The 13943-nt window shown below is 29.1% G+C and overlaps 1 protein-coding gene across 1 annotated transcript; it reads left to right on the forward strand.

Moving 5' to 3' along the window:
* Nucleotides 1-367: 367 nt before the first annotated feature.
* On the forward strand, nt 368-11671 carry LOC111684643 (proton-coupled amino acid transporter-like protein CG1139). Its single transcript, XM_023446856.2, has 7 exons — nt 368-493; nt 5066-5136; nt 6073-6301; nt 8559-8680; nt 8818-9357; nt 10658-10902; nt 10982-11671. The coding sequence occupies exons 2-7, from the start codon at nt 5066-5068 to the stop codon at nt 11143-11145; spliced, it is 1371 nt and encodes a 456-aa protein (XP_023302624.1). The 5' UTR covers nt 368-493; the 3' UTR covers nt 11146-11671.
* The last annotated feature ends 2272 nt before the right edge of the window (nt 11672-13943 follow it).

The following is a 13943-nucleotide window of genomic DNA, read 5'->3' on the forward strand; positions in this document are numbered from 1 at the left end:
TAAAGAATACCTTAATTAAAAAATAATAATTGATTATAAAAAAAAAAACAAAAATAATATCAACAACATAATCATAACGACCAATAACAACAAAGTTAACAAAACTACAGTAAGCACAACAACGTCGTCGTGTACTTATTTGTACTTCAGAATGATTATCAATTTATTGTTACTTTTTTGCTGTAGACATAATTGTTGCTGTTGTTGTTGACGTTCAACAGTTAAAAAGGCTTATAACGATACAACGGCGATCACTCGATCGCTCGTCCAGCTGTCCGTCCTTCCGACCGACCTACCCACGAACGAACGAGACAAAAGAACCATTGAGCAAATATTGAAAATTTTAGCAAAAGTGCTAAATTTATTTTCCAAATGATCAGTTATTGTTGGTCAATCAATAAGAACGGTTGACTTTTTTTTGAAAATAAATTTGTTGGATTGTGTTAAAAAAAACGTTAAAAGAAATATAATAAATAATTTTAAGAATTTAAAGGTAATAAAAGGATTAAAATAAATTTAAAAAAATCCTTAAGAATTAGAAAAGTGTTTTATTAAAAGTGCATGAATTAAAAAAAGAAATTATTATGAAATAACAATAAAAGAATTTAAAGTGAAACAAGATTTCCGCTAAATTGGACATTATTGTGCTTTAAATACCACAAATCACAGTGACTCAATGACTATTGTGAATTATATTGACTTGTAAAGCAGCAAGTGATAAAATTTGTTTTTTGTTTTTAAGATTTTAAAATCTTTAAGAAAAAAACTATTTTAATTATTATACTACCGCTAAGTATAATAAATTATATTGTAAAAAACATTTTGAATAGATCTGTTTCATTGTAAATTATATCACTAGTATAAAAATGATTTAATCATGTATTTAAATATCGCTTATCAAAATCGGTGATTACTATTCTAAACACTTAGCAACTTTTATTGTTTTTTTAGATTTTTTTTAATACTTATTATTTAGTCTCTGCATTACGCTTTTGAAATTTCAATTGATAGTTAAATTACGTCAAATTTAAGATTTGTTTAATAGCTTTTTTTTTGAAAAATTAATCTACAATTTTAAACAAAATTTATGTACAATTTTACACAAAATTTTATGCATTAATCTTGATATTAATTAGTTCTGTTCTAGTTTTTTAGTAGTTAGGTTCTACCTCTGTTCTAATTGTGTTCTTGTTCTAATTCTATTCTAGATCTGTTGCACTTCTGTACTAATTCTACTTCTGTTCTAATTTTCTAGTTCAGTTCCAGTTCAGATCTAGTTCAGATCTAGTTCAGTTCTAGTTCAGTTCTAGTTCAGTTCTAGTTCAGTTCTAGTTCAGTTCTAGTTCAGTTCTAGTTCAGTTCTAGTTCAGTTCTAGTTCAGTTCTAGTTCAGTTCTAGTTCAGTTCTAGTTCAGTTCTGTTCTAGTTCAGTTCTAGTTCAGTTCTAATTCTAGTTCAGTTCTAGTACAGATCTAGTTCATTTTTAGTTCAGTTCTAGTTCATTTCTAGTTCAGTTCTAGTTCAGTTCTAGTTCAGTTCTAATTCTAGTTCAGTTCTAGTTCAGTTTTAGTTCAGTTTTAGTTCAGTTCTAGTTCAGTTCTAGTTCAGTTCTAGTTCAGTTCTAGTTCAGTTCTAGTTCAGTTCTATTTCAGTTCTAGTTCAGTTCTAGTTCAGTTCTAGTTCAGTTCTAGTTCAGTTCTAGTTCAGTTCTAGTTCAGTTCTAGTTCAGTTCTAGTTCAGTTCTAGTTCAGTTCTAGTTCAGTTCTAGTTCAGTTCTAGTTCAGTTCTAGTTCAGTTCTAGTTCAGTTCTAGTTCAGTTCTAGTTCAGTTCTAGTTCAGTTCTAGTTCAGTTCTAGTTCAGTTCTAGTTCAGTTCTAGTTCAATTCTGGTTCAGTTCTAGTTCAGTTCTAGTTCAATTCTAGTTCAGTTCTAGTTCAGTTCTAGTTCAGTTTTAGTTCAGTTCTAGTTCAGTTCTAGTTCAGTTCTAGTTCAGTTCAAGTTCAGTTCTAGTTTAGTTCTAGTTCAGTTCTAGTTTAGTTCTAGTTCAGTTCTAGTTCAGTTCTAGTTCAGTTCTAGTTCAGTTCTAGTTCAGTTCTAGTTCAGTTCTAGTTCAGTTCTAGTTCAGTTCTAGTTCAGTTCAGTTCTAGTTCAGTTCTAGTTCAGTTCTAGTTCAGTTCTAGTTCAGTTCTAGTTCAGTTCTAGTTCAGTTCAGTTCTAGTTCAGTTCTAGTTCAGTTCTAGTTCAGTTCTAGTTCAGTTCTAGTTCAGTTCTAGTTCAGTTCTAGTTCAGTTCTAGTTCAGTTCTAGTTCAGTTCTAGTTCAGTTCTAGTTCAGTTCTAGTTCAGTTCTAGTTCAGTTCTAGTTCAGTTCTAGTTCAGTTCTAGTTCAGTTCTAGTTCAGTTCTAGTTCAGTTCTAGTTCAGTTCTAGTTCAGTTCTAGTTCAGTTCTAGTTCAGAATTGTTTATTCTATAGTTCTGTTCTAGTATTTTATTAAAATTTTAAATATTTCCTCAAATTAAAGAATTTTTAATTCGTGATAACAAATTTTAAAGACTACGAGATAATAGAACGATTCTAACAACAAATTTTGATATTAAGAATCAATTTTTAAATATCAATAGATGCCAAAGCTTACTAAACCATCAAAACTATCGGAAATTTTCCTTGACGCAATAATACCGGCATTTAAGATATCATATCAGTACTACATAAACCTCAAACAACTATAAATTCTAATACAATTACTTCCAAGAATGTATTGTACTTAGTAATTAATTGACGTCGAACTAAGAGGAACGAAAAAAACATGAATTAACTAATTAAGTTTATTGCGAAAAAACAACCGTTAAAAATTAACGACGAAATTTATTGCTATAACAAAATAAATAAACACGCGTCCAAGATAATAGCCTATTGAAAATATTGAATGATTTTAAACTATACTACGATTTATAGAAAAAAAAACATGTTTACAAGTTTATAAATTAATAAAAATCTTCACTTAAGATTAGATTAAAAAAAACGCTATATTGGCATCAGTCTACTAACAAAACACTTATTGTGAATGACATTACTCTTAAGAATACAGCAACAATGTGCGTCTTGTTTACATATTAAGTAAATGTAACGGTTAATGTTGATGACAATTAGTGTTGACAAAGTGTTGTGTAATTAAATGTAACAACAGAAATAACTCAAGCTTTATTTATTTTTATATAACGCATTTATATTTTTATTTACTTAATCTAATTGAGACCTATTAATTCTTCTAATTTATCATAATTTTAAGACCAGTATTAAGAAAATTAAAAAGATATCTTATCAAAACAGCTGATTTTGTTAAAAATTACTAAGTTTTTTCTGGTCAACTTTGTTTAAATTATATTAACTTCATATTTGTTAATACTTTTACCATTAAAACAATATTAGATTTAATTTAATAGACAATTAAATTTTATCGTATGTGAAAAATATTTCACAATCCCTTATCAAAAATAGAAAATCTAAAATTTCAAACCAGTAAAAACCAGAATATTTTCATTCATATTTATTTAACAATTGTTAAAATTTATAAACTTCCTATTTGTTTTCTAAGCTAATAAACTTGAATACAAGTAAATGTCAAACAATCCCAAACTACTTGTCATATTTAGACTACTTATTCAGCGGCTAAATTTGTCACATGTGACATTTTATGACAATTGTTTATGATTTTTTTTTTTAAATCTATAAAAAAAGGCAACAATTTAATTTATGATTTAAATCATAAACATTTTAATTGATAAGAAATTGGTGTTTTATTTCCCTTTTTTTTCTATTTTATGACTTTTTGTAGCAATATTTCTATGAAAAATCCATAAATTTATGGACAAAATTCCGGGCTACAACAAGAAAATGTCCAGAAAATAAGTACGAACTTAATAAATTAATGCAATTGATTAGATAAAGGGCGACTTTTAAAGTGATTTCGTTTTAATTTTTATAAAATCTACTTGATTATAAAAGTTTGTTTTGAGTGTTTAAAGGTTAAGCACTTTTTTGCGCACGATAATTTTTAATCGATTTGATTTATAGTTTAAGACTTTATTCCTCAGATTTTTCTTTTACAAGGTCAATGTATAAACTGAAACCATATTTTTTTTAATCAGTCCAATTATGAACAATAATTCCCCGGGGAGTTTATTCCCTTTTGCATGCTTTATGTATAGAAGAGAGAACAAACTCCCTGGGAATTTATTATTCAAAATAGGTCTGAATATAAATAAAGACAAAAATCCCTAAAATTAAAAACTGACGCCGCAAACCTCTAGATATTTAAGAATTAAATAGACCATGAGTTAAAGGCATGAGCCAAATAAATTAAAGTAAATATGTATTCAAATACAAATATTTAAAAACCCATTAATCAATTTCTCTGTTATTCGTTTTTGGTAATCTTAAAATATATATAGTACATACTGATATAATACTTAAAATATTGAAAATCAAAAACAAATATCTACTATTATTACTTGCCTATTATCTATAGGTCTTTTGCATTTAATAGGATTTAAAAAAGGATTATTCTAAATAATAAATAAACTTAATTTCTAATTCATTATTTAAATATTCTTAAATATTTTTTATAGTACTTAGATTACTGTGATATGTAAAATAAACCATTGACTTTGTTTAGGATTAAAAAGTTTCAAATTCAAATTTTAAATACAATAATTATCAAAAAAACATGATCTATTGCATTCTGAAAATTTGTTTAATTGCTTTAGTCCCGAAGTGCAACTTTTTTTTTTTGAAAATATTTGCTAATGTTATTAATTTTTCATTAAAATTAATTAATATAGAGCCAGATAATTTGTTGTTAATTTTAATACAAAAAAATAGAAAGATAAAATTTTGACTTTCTAATTAATTAAAAACTTTATGTACACAATTTGTTTACTTCGGTTTCGATTTTGTGTTGATATATTTTATGATATGTTAATTCAAAAAGTTAAAATTTTTCTAAAATTTAAAAATTAATAATATTTATACAATATAATAAATATTTTTATATTTATTTATTTTCAGATGACCGACACGAATTCCACATCTAAAGATAAATCGAATTCGGTTGTTTCATTAACCGATTTTCACTCAAGGTAAATTAATATTAAATTTTCCGTGCCAAATTTTATTACGAGATTCCTTTAATTTGAGTTCAGTTGAAGCTCAGTTCTAGTTCAGTTCAGTTCTAGTTCTAGTTCAGTTCAGTTCTAGTTCTAGTTCAGTTCAGTTCTAGTTCAGTTATAGTTCAGTTCTAATTCAGTTCTAATTCAGTTCTAATTCAGTTCTAATTCAGTTCTACATCAGTTCTAGTTCAGTTCTAAATCAGTTCTAGTTCAGTTCTAGTTCAGTCCTAGTTCAGTTCTAGTTCAGTTCTAGTTCAGTTCTAGTTCAGTTCTAGTTCAGTTCTAGTTTAGTTCTAGTTCAGTTCTAGTTCAGTTCTAGTTCAGTTCTAGTTCAGTTCTAGTTTAGTTCTAGTTCAGTTCTAGTTTAGTTCTAGTTCAGTTCTAGTTTAGTTCTAGTTTAGTTTAAGTTCAGTTCTAGTTCAGTTCTAGTTCAGTTCTAGTTAAGTTCTAGTTAAGTTCTTGTTCAGTTCTAGTTCAAGTTTAGTTAGTTAGTTTGAAAGGAGGATGTATACACATCAAATCCGAAGAAATACACCTAGGCCTCTATCGGGCCTGTTGTACGCTCCTTAACCAGTGCCACGAGTGGGAATCGAACCCACCACCTCCGGTCTACCAGACTAGAACACTAACCACTAACCTACCGGAGGCCACTAGTACAAGTTTAGTTATATTTCAGTTCTTCAACAGTTCTAGTTCAGTTCTAGTTCAATTATAGTTCTGACATGGCAATTAATACCCTCTAAATTCTATAGTCTGTTCTGAAGACTAGTATATAGTCTAGTCTATAGTCTAGCCTAAATTCTTGTCTATATTCTAATAAATCTCTTATTAACATTCAAATTATAATTATATTCCATATAATTAAATAATCTAAATGTTTAACTTTTCATTGCATTCCTCTTCCAGAACAAATCTCACAGAGAAAGGTCAAGCATTCGATGAATATGATCCCTTTGCACATCGTGATCAAGAAAATGGCAGTTCCACTGGTGGAGCATTGGCTCATTTATTAAAGAGTTCATTGGGTACCGGTATTTTAGCTATGCCTATGGCTTTTTACAATGCTGGTCTTGTATTCGGTATGATCGGTACCTTAATCGTTGGTTTCCTTTGTACATATTGTGTTCATATATTGGTAAGTAAGATCCCTTTAAAATAATGATTAATTTGCAAAGTTTAGAAGAGGTATAGGATAATGTTATGTGATCAAACTTTTATATTTTATGAAATTTTAGTTTTAGATTTTTTTTAGCTGAATATATAAAAAAATTGTAAGTGTTAGTCAGGGCTAGACAACGTAGTTTTTGCATTATTTATTTAAGAATTTAACATTTCAAGTATTTATACTTTTAAACTTGTTAATAATTGACAAATAAAAGTGTTTTTTTTATATAAAAATTTTAATATAAAAAAACTATGTTTATTACAATATTTATTTAGTAACATGACGTATTAAACGACTAGTGTGAATTTTTAATGTTTATGATTTAAAAAAAAAAGTAATTGACTTTTATAAATTTAACTAGTTCAAGGTTTAGGTAATTTTTTTGTTATATGTTTTTTTCAATAATTATAATACTAGTTTTCATAGGTGAATGTATCTAATATGTAATTAATTTCTATTTAAATTAAATCATATTTTAATAAAAGCAATTATGTTTTTGCTGTTTTAATGATAAAATGTTAAGCAATGCCATTTAACTTGTCAATCACTTGTCAAAACTGATTATATTTGTTGTAGTTATCTTGGATAATAACTCGATATCTGTTCAGTATTAGTACTTAATTATGGTTAGCAATTTTTTTATGGGAGTTTAAGCAAAATAATATAAAAAAAATCTCATCACGTTTTCATTTTTATTTATAATTATTGTTTAATAAGTTAAATTTTGGCATTTTTTGTTATTTTGGTGAGTATGAACATGCAGGTGTCATCAAACCAGTTTTTTTTTTCGATTTGCCGATTTTCAATGCTTCCGGTATTCGATATTTTTGCAATACACTTAACAAAATTTGTTTATGGGATTTCTATAATTTGGGATTTTAATCAAAGTTTTGTGGAGAAATTAAGATTTTGTACTTTTTTCAATACGATAATGTTTAGAATTGACTACACGAGTGATAAAGTTTACTTTTCTAAAACTGAGTTTTTAAGTTGGCAATCAAACCTTTTAGGGCGGGTTTCTTACGCCTCAGTTAAACTAGGCTTAACTTGCTGTTAAATTAAACTCGAAACAAATTTAGGCGGACTTTAACCGATGATTGTGTTTTTCAGTTTTAGATTTAAGCTCAGTTAACTTTGTTAGTATTGCCAACTTTTCGCTCAAAAACATAAACAATGAACAGCTGTTTTTTGCAAACAATACTTTTGTAATATGGAAATTTTGGAAAAATGTTAAATAAACATTTAAAAAAAATAATAAATGAAACAAAACAAATCAGAAAATTGCAATTTACTTAAAATATTAAGTTTTTGTTCTTCCGAAATCATTGTTTTATTGTTTTTGTTAATTGTGTTTTCTCACTTATAACTTGAGTTTAATTGGCCAATTACACTCAGTTAAACTAAGATAATAAGTAACGTTACTGTTTACTGAAAAACACAAAACATATATTAAACCAGGTTTAACCAAAGAATGAAGATTATCTTTATCAGAAAAACTCGCCCTTAATGTTTTTGAGTACAAGATTAAAATTCGCAGTGTTGCCATACAAACAAACAAACAAAATTATTTTATTAAGTACCCAAAAACAACTTATTTTAATTTAATCCCTAATCCTTTTCCTAAAGATTGACCATAATAAGCAGATTCCGATACACGATAGGTTTTAGAAATATTGTTAGAAAAACCTTTATATAAAGATATCTAAAAGAATGAACACAATATAATGGAGAATAAACCTTTATTTTGAAGTCAAAGGATTTGTCTATAAATACTATATAAAACTTTATATAGGTATACATACAACGAAAAATTCGCTTTATAACGTCTTAAATACGGCTAAAACCATACTTTTTTTTAAACTTAAGAGACATTTTGAAAAACCCGAAATGATAAAGAAATTCTAACAAAAGATTCGGATTCAGTACAATTCAACCCTTAAAAAAGCTTTGGTTTTTTATCATAGGGTATTTTTTGATCCGATTTTATGAGAATAAACTATAACAGGTTGTGACTTATAACTTATGCCGAAAAATTAAAGTGAATGTTAAGAAAATCATAGTTTTTCCCTTTAATAGCTTTTCCAAACTTTAGATAAAGATGTCTTAAATATAGAACAAGATATAATAGTGATGAAATGATACAGGATCAAGGGATTTGGTTTATAATATATTTTTTCTCAACTAACAATGAACTTTTTTTAATTTTCACATTTGTATCTCTTTACAGGTAAGAACTTCACACAATATTTGCCGAGATGCTCGTGTGCCGTGTTTAAGTTTTTCCGAAACAGCCGAGAAAGTATTCGAATATGGTCCAAAGCCACTAAGACCATGGTCAAATTTTGCCAAGTAAGTAAATTACAATTTCGTTTCTTATTAGGAAATACAATTGGCATCATTTAGAGAAAAATTTTATATGAAAATCCTTTAGTTTTCTCGAATATAATTGGAGATTTCTAAATATGTCTTTCGCTCTCCTTTTGCAGACAATTCGTTGATGGCTCTCTAATGGCCACCTACTATGCTGCTGCCTGTGTTTATATCGTCTTTATTGCCACCTCATTCCATGATGTCATCAACTATGATTTCGGTCTAAAATGGGATGTACGTATTTATATTGCAATGACTCTAGTGCCCTGTCTATTCATTGGCCAGATACGCAATCTAAAATGGCTGGTTCCATTTTCTGCCCTGGCTAATCTTTTTATTGTCATCACTTTCGGCATAACGCTCTACTATATGTTCAATGTACCTTTGGTGGTCAGTGATAAACCATATATTGCTAAGGCATCACAAATTCCACTCTTCTTTGCTACTGTCATCTTTGCCATGGAAGGTATTGGTGTAGTTATGCCTGTGGAGAATTCGATGAAGAAACCACAGCAGTTTTTGGGTTGTCCTGGTGTTTTGAATACGGCCATGATAACGGTCGTCTCGTTGTATGCCATCATTGGTTTCTTCGGTTATATTCGTTTTGGCAGTGAAGTTCGTGGCAGTATTACATTGAATTTACCCGATGGTGCACCGTAAGTTTGGAATATATATTTTTTTCTGTAATTATTTTAAGGCTTAATTTGTAGGAACAGTTTATGGACTAGTCTATTAACTAGTTTATTGACTTGTGTATAAACTAGTCTATTGACTAGTTTTGTAACTAGTTTAGTAACTAGTCTACTGGAAAGGCCATTAACTATTCTATGGATTAGTGTATGAACTAGTCGATAGAGTGGTATAGTAGCTAGTCTATGAACTAGTATATGAACTAGTTTATTGACCTATTAACTAATCTATGGACTAGTGTATGAACTAGTCTAAAGAGTGGTCTATTAGCTAGTCTATAGTCTATTAACTGGTTTATGAACCATTCTATGAACCAGTTTAGTGACTAGTGTATAAACTAGTCTATTGACTAGTTTAGTAACTAATTTATAAACTAGTCTATTGGCTAGTTTAGTAACTAGTCTACTGAAAAGGCTATGAACTAGTGTATGAACTACTCTATAGAGTAATCTATTAGCTAGTCTATAAACTAGTATATGAAATAGTCTATTAACTAGTATATGAACTATTCTATGAACTAGTTTACTGACTAGCGTATAATCTAGTCTATTGGATAGTAGTAACTAGTCTATTGAAAAGGCTATTAACTAATCTATGGACAAGTGTATGAACTAGTCTATGGCCTATTAGCTAGTCTATGAACTAGTTTATTAACTAGGTTATGTACTAAGTAGTATATGAACTAGTTTATTGACTAGTGTATGAACTAGTTTATTGGCTACTCTAGTAAATAGTCTATTGAAAAAGCTATTAACTAGTTTAATGACTAGTCTATTAACTAGCCTATTCATAGTATACTGACTAGTCTTTAAAGTAGTCTATTGACTACTTCATTAACTAGTGTATAACTAACTGTCTATAAACTAGTCTACTGACTAATCTATTAATAAATTTATGGGCTAGTCTATTGATTAATCTATTAACAAATCTATGATCTAGTCTATATTTTAGGCTAAAGACCAGTTCTATTAACTAGCCTGTGGACTAATCTATTAACTAGTCGATGGACTAGTCCATTTACAATTTGATGGATTAGTTTTATAATAAGTCTGTTAACAAGACTTGTATTGAATTGTCTACTTACTCTTAACAACTGTATGAACTAGTCTATGGGCTAGTCCTTTTATTAGTCTATGGATAAAACTATTAACTAGTTAATGGACAAGTCTATGATGAGCTAAACTAATTCAATTCATATTGTATTAATCATTTATAATTTATTCCTCTAAACAATTAAAAACAACATTATAAATGTCCTTTTTACAGATTGGCCGATGCCGCTAAACTTTTAATGGCCGTTGCTATTCTCTTCACCTACGGCTTACAGTTCTATGTGCCCAATGAAATTTTATGGAAAAAGATCAGTCACAAATTCGATCCCAAGAATCACAATATTTCACAAATTCTCCTGAGAACCGGTATTATTTTAATAAGTGGTGGTGTTGCTGCAGCCATACCCGATTTGGAACCCTTCATTAGTTTAGTAGGAGCTGTTTTCTTTTCGCTACTGGGTAAGTTTAATAAATTGAAAATTTTCTTAAATTATTTATTAACAAGATTTGTTTTGTGTTTTTTTGTTTTTAATTACAGGTATTTTTGTACCCAGTTTTGTGGAGACCGTTTACTTGTGGCCCAACATGGGTTGGGGCAAATGGAAATTGATTAAAAATGTTTTATTATGCATTTTAGCCATATGTGCTTTGGTAGCTGGTGCTACTGTCAGTATTGATGAAATTGTTAATATGTACAAATAATTTGTTCAAGTTTTAACATTAAGGATACACCAACAACTCCCCTCCCACTACTACTCGTTAATTTAGTTAATACATTTTATGCATAAAGTTTTGTTCGAAAGTAAGCTGGTCTTGCCAGTAAGTTGGAATTGATAATGTTTTTTTTTAGTTTAGTTTAATTAAAAAATAATAATAATCAAAATACCCATAAGAAATTTTAATTTTGTTTTAAATTGTTGAATTTTGTTGGAAAGTAAAAGTTTTTAAATTTCAATCATTTTATTTAGAATATTTATTAAGTTCTATTTTTTCTCTAGACTGCTTGTAAATGTATTTGTATTTTATTTGTAAGTTTTAATTTTAAGAAAAACAAAGTTTTTAACATAAATTGTTAATTATGTGACAAAGTGCTTTCATACTAAATAAGAATTTACTATTTAAGTATTTTATGGTAAGATTAATAAAAACAAAATGAAAATTTTATACAAAAAAAAAGAAATGTTTAAAAAAAATAAATAAGTACAAATGTACTTGAAAATTTAACACAAAATAATTGAAATTTTGAAATGGAATATTTTTTTGTTAAAGGAATGGTTTGAATTTGCAAAAAGTGACGGGAACGACATGTAGCGGCTTGATTCTGTTTGCTCGTGCTTGCCCGCTTTGCTTTTATACCGGTTATACCCCCTTAAAAAGAGGTATGACTTGGCTTTGTCGGTATGGACGGAAGGTTTTCTTTATGGAATTACTTTCCATATTACACTTATCAGGTTATCATATTTTTTGTTCAAAAATGGTTAAAGAAAAGTCAGATATAGCCTTTGAATCTTCTTTTTCAACTTACAGTGTTGTTATCATTTCAGAGCCAAAGCGCTCATTTGTAGTACCTTCTTCTCCTACACCTCAAAAATGGCCATATTGTCTAGTCTATAGACTAGGTGCAGTATACAGGCTAGTCTATATACATTATATACTACACTACACTCCAGACTAGACTGGACTATAGTCTATTAATTAAAATCTATAAAGACCATAGATTAGACGAAACTTTATAACAATATAGAATGGATTACAGTGCAGACTATAGAGTAGACTAGATCCAATCTACAGACTAAAGTTTTGACTAGACTTGGCTTGTTTACAGTTAGGACTATAGACTATACTCCAGACTATAGACTAGATTGTAGTCTTAGAACGCTGACTAGACTATAGATTTAGTCCAGACCATACACTAAAGTATAGTTCATACTACAGACTATTCAATAGTTCATATTATAGACAATAGTGCCTATATTCCAGATTATAGACTAGACTATAGTTCTGACTATAGACTAGACTATAGTCTGGACAATATATTTACTGTAGTCCAGACTTTATCAGAGTCCACACTATAGTCCAAACTACAATAGACTAGATTAAAGTTCAGACTATAGAATAGACTATAGTCCAGACTATAAACTAGACTATAGTCCAGACTATAGATTAGACTATAGTCCAGACTATAGACTAGACTATAGTCCAGACTATAGACTAGACTATAGTCCAGACTATAGACAAGACTATAGTCCAAACTATTGACTAGACTATAGACTAGACAATAGTCCTAACAATAGACTAGACAATAGTTCAGACTAGACTAGACTAGACTATAATTCAAACTACAAACTAGACTATAATTCAAACTACAAACTAGACTATAGTTTAAACTATAGACTAGACTATTGTCCAAATCATAGACTAGACTAGAGTCCAAACTATCAACTAGACGATAGACTAGACTATAATCCTAACTATAGACAAGACAAGACTATAGTCCTTACTATATAGACTAAAGACTAGACTATAGTCCAGACTATAAACTAGTCTAAAGTCCAGACTATAGACTAGACTATAGTCCTAGACTATAATCCAAACTACAAACTAAACGATAGACTAGACTATAGTTTAAACTATAAACTAGACTATAGTCCAGACTGTAGACTAGACTATTGTCCAGATTATAGACTATACTATAGTCCAAAATACAAACTAGACGATAGACTAGACTATAGTTTAAACTATAGACTAGACTATAGTCCAGATTATAGACTAGACTATAGTCCAGACTGTAGACTAGACTATTGTCCAGATTATAGACTATACTATAGTCCAAACTACAAATTAGACGATAGACTAGACTATGGTCTAGACGATAGACTAGACTATGGTCTAGACTATAGACTAGACTATGTTCTAGACTGTAGACTAGACTATGGACTAGACTATAGTCCAAACTATAGACTAGACTATAGTGCAAATTACAGACTATAAACTAGACTATAATCCTAACTATAGACAAGACTGGACTATAGTCCTTACTATATAGACTAAAGACTAGACTATAGTCCAGACTTTAGACTAGACTATAGTCCTAACTATAGACAAGACTGGACTATAGTCCTAACTATAGGCTAGACTATAGACTAGACTATAGACTATGTAGTCCTGAAAATAGACTGGACTATAGTCATAAATGTGAACTAGACTATAGTTTAGACTATTGACTAGATTATAGACCTAACTATAGACTAGACCTGTTCCAGTGTGTTAAACTTCGCTCAGCGATACCCAGTGGATAAACATTCAAAGCTGCCAAATGACTGTTAAGGGCTGCAGTCGGAATATCAGCTTTACGAGGAAACAAAGGTCCTTCCAGTTAAGAAAGACAATGTCATGTTGACAAAACTCTTTTTCCTGGAATGTTATCGGAGGAGTCATCCCAACTTTAACATCAAAAAGTTGAATGCTCCCCCGAGCCATGTCAGGAAGAATTTTCGTAT

Source organism: Lucilia cuprina, chromosome 6 (assembly GCF_022045245.1).
Source record: "Lucilia cuprina isolate Lc7/37 chromosome 6, ASM2204524v1, whole genome shotgun sequence".
Taxonomy (NCBI): domain Eukaryota; kingdom Metazoa; phylum Arthropoda; class Insecta; order Diptera; family Calliphoridae; genus Lucilia; species Lucilia cuprina.

What these genes read in the sequence shown, in the direction of transcription:
- LOC111684643 (XM_023446856.2), top strand. Translation starts at nt 5,066, where the DNA reads ATGACCGACACGAATTCCACATCTAAAGATAAATCGAATTCGGTTGTT. An exon ending in CCATGGTCAAATTTTGCCAA is followed by an intron (nt 8,681 to 8,817) that starts GTAAGTAAATTA and finishes CTCCTTTTGCAG; the next exon opens with ACAATTCGTTGATGGCTCTC. An exon ending in TGTTTTCTTTTCGCTACTGG is followed by an intron (nt 10,903 to 10,981) that starts GTAAGTTTAATA and finishes TTTTAATTACAG; the next exon opens with GTATTTTTGTACCCAGTTTT.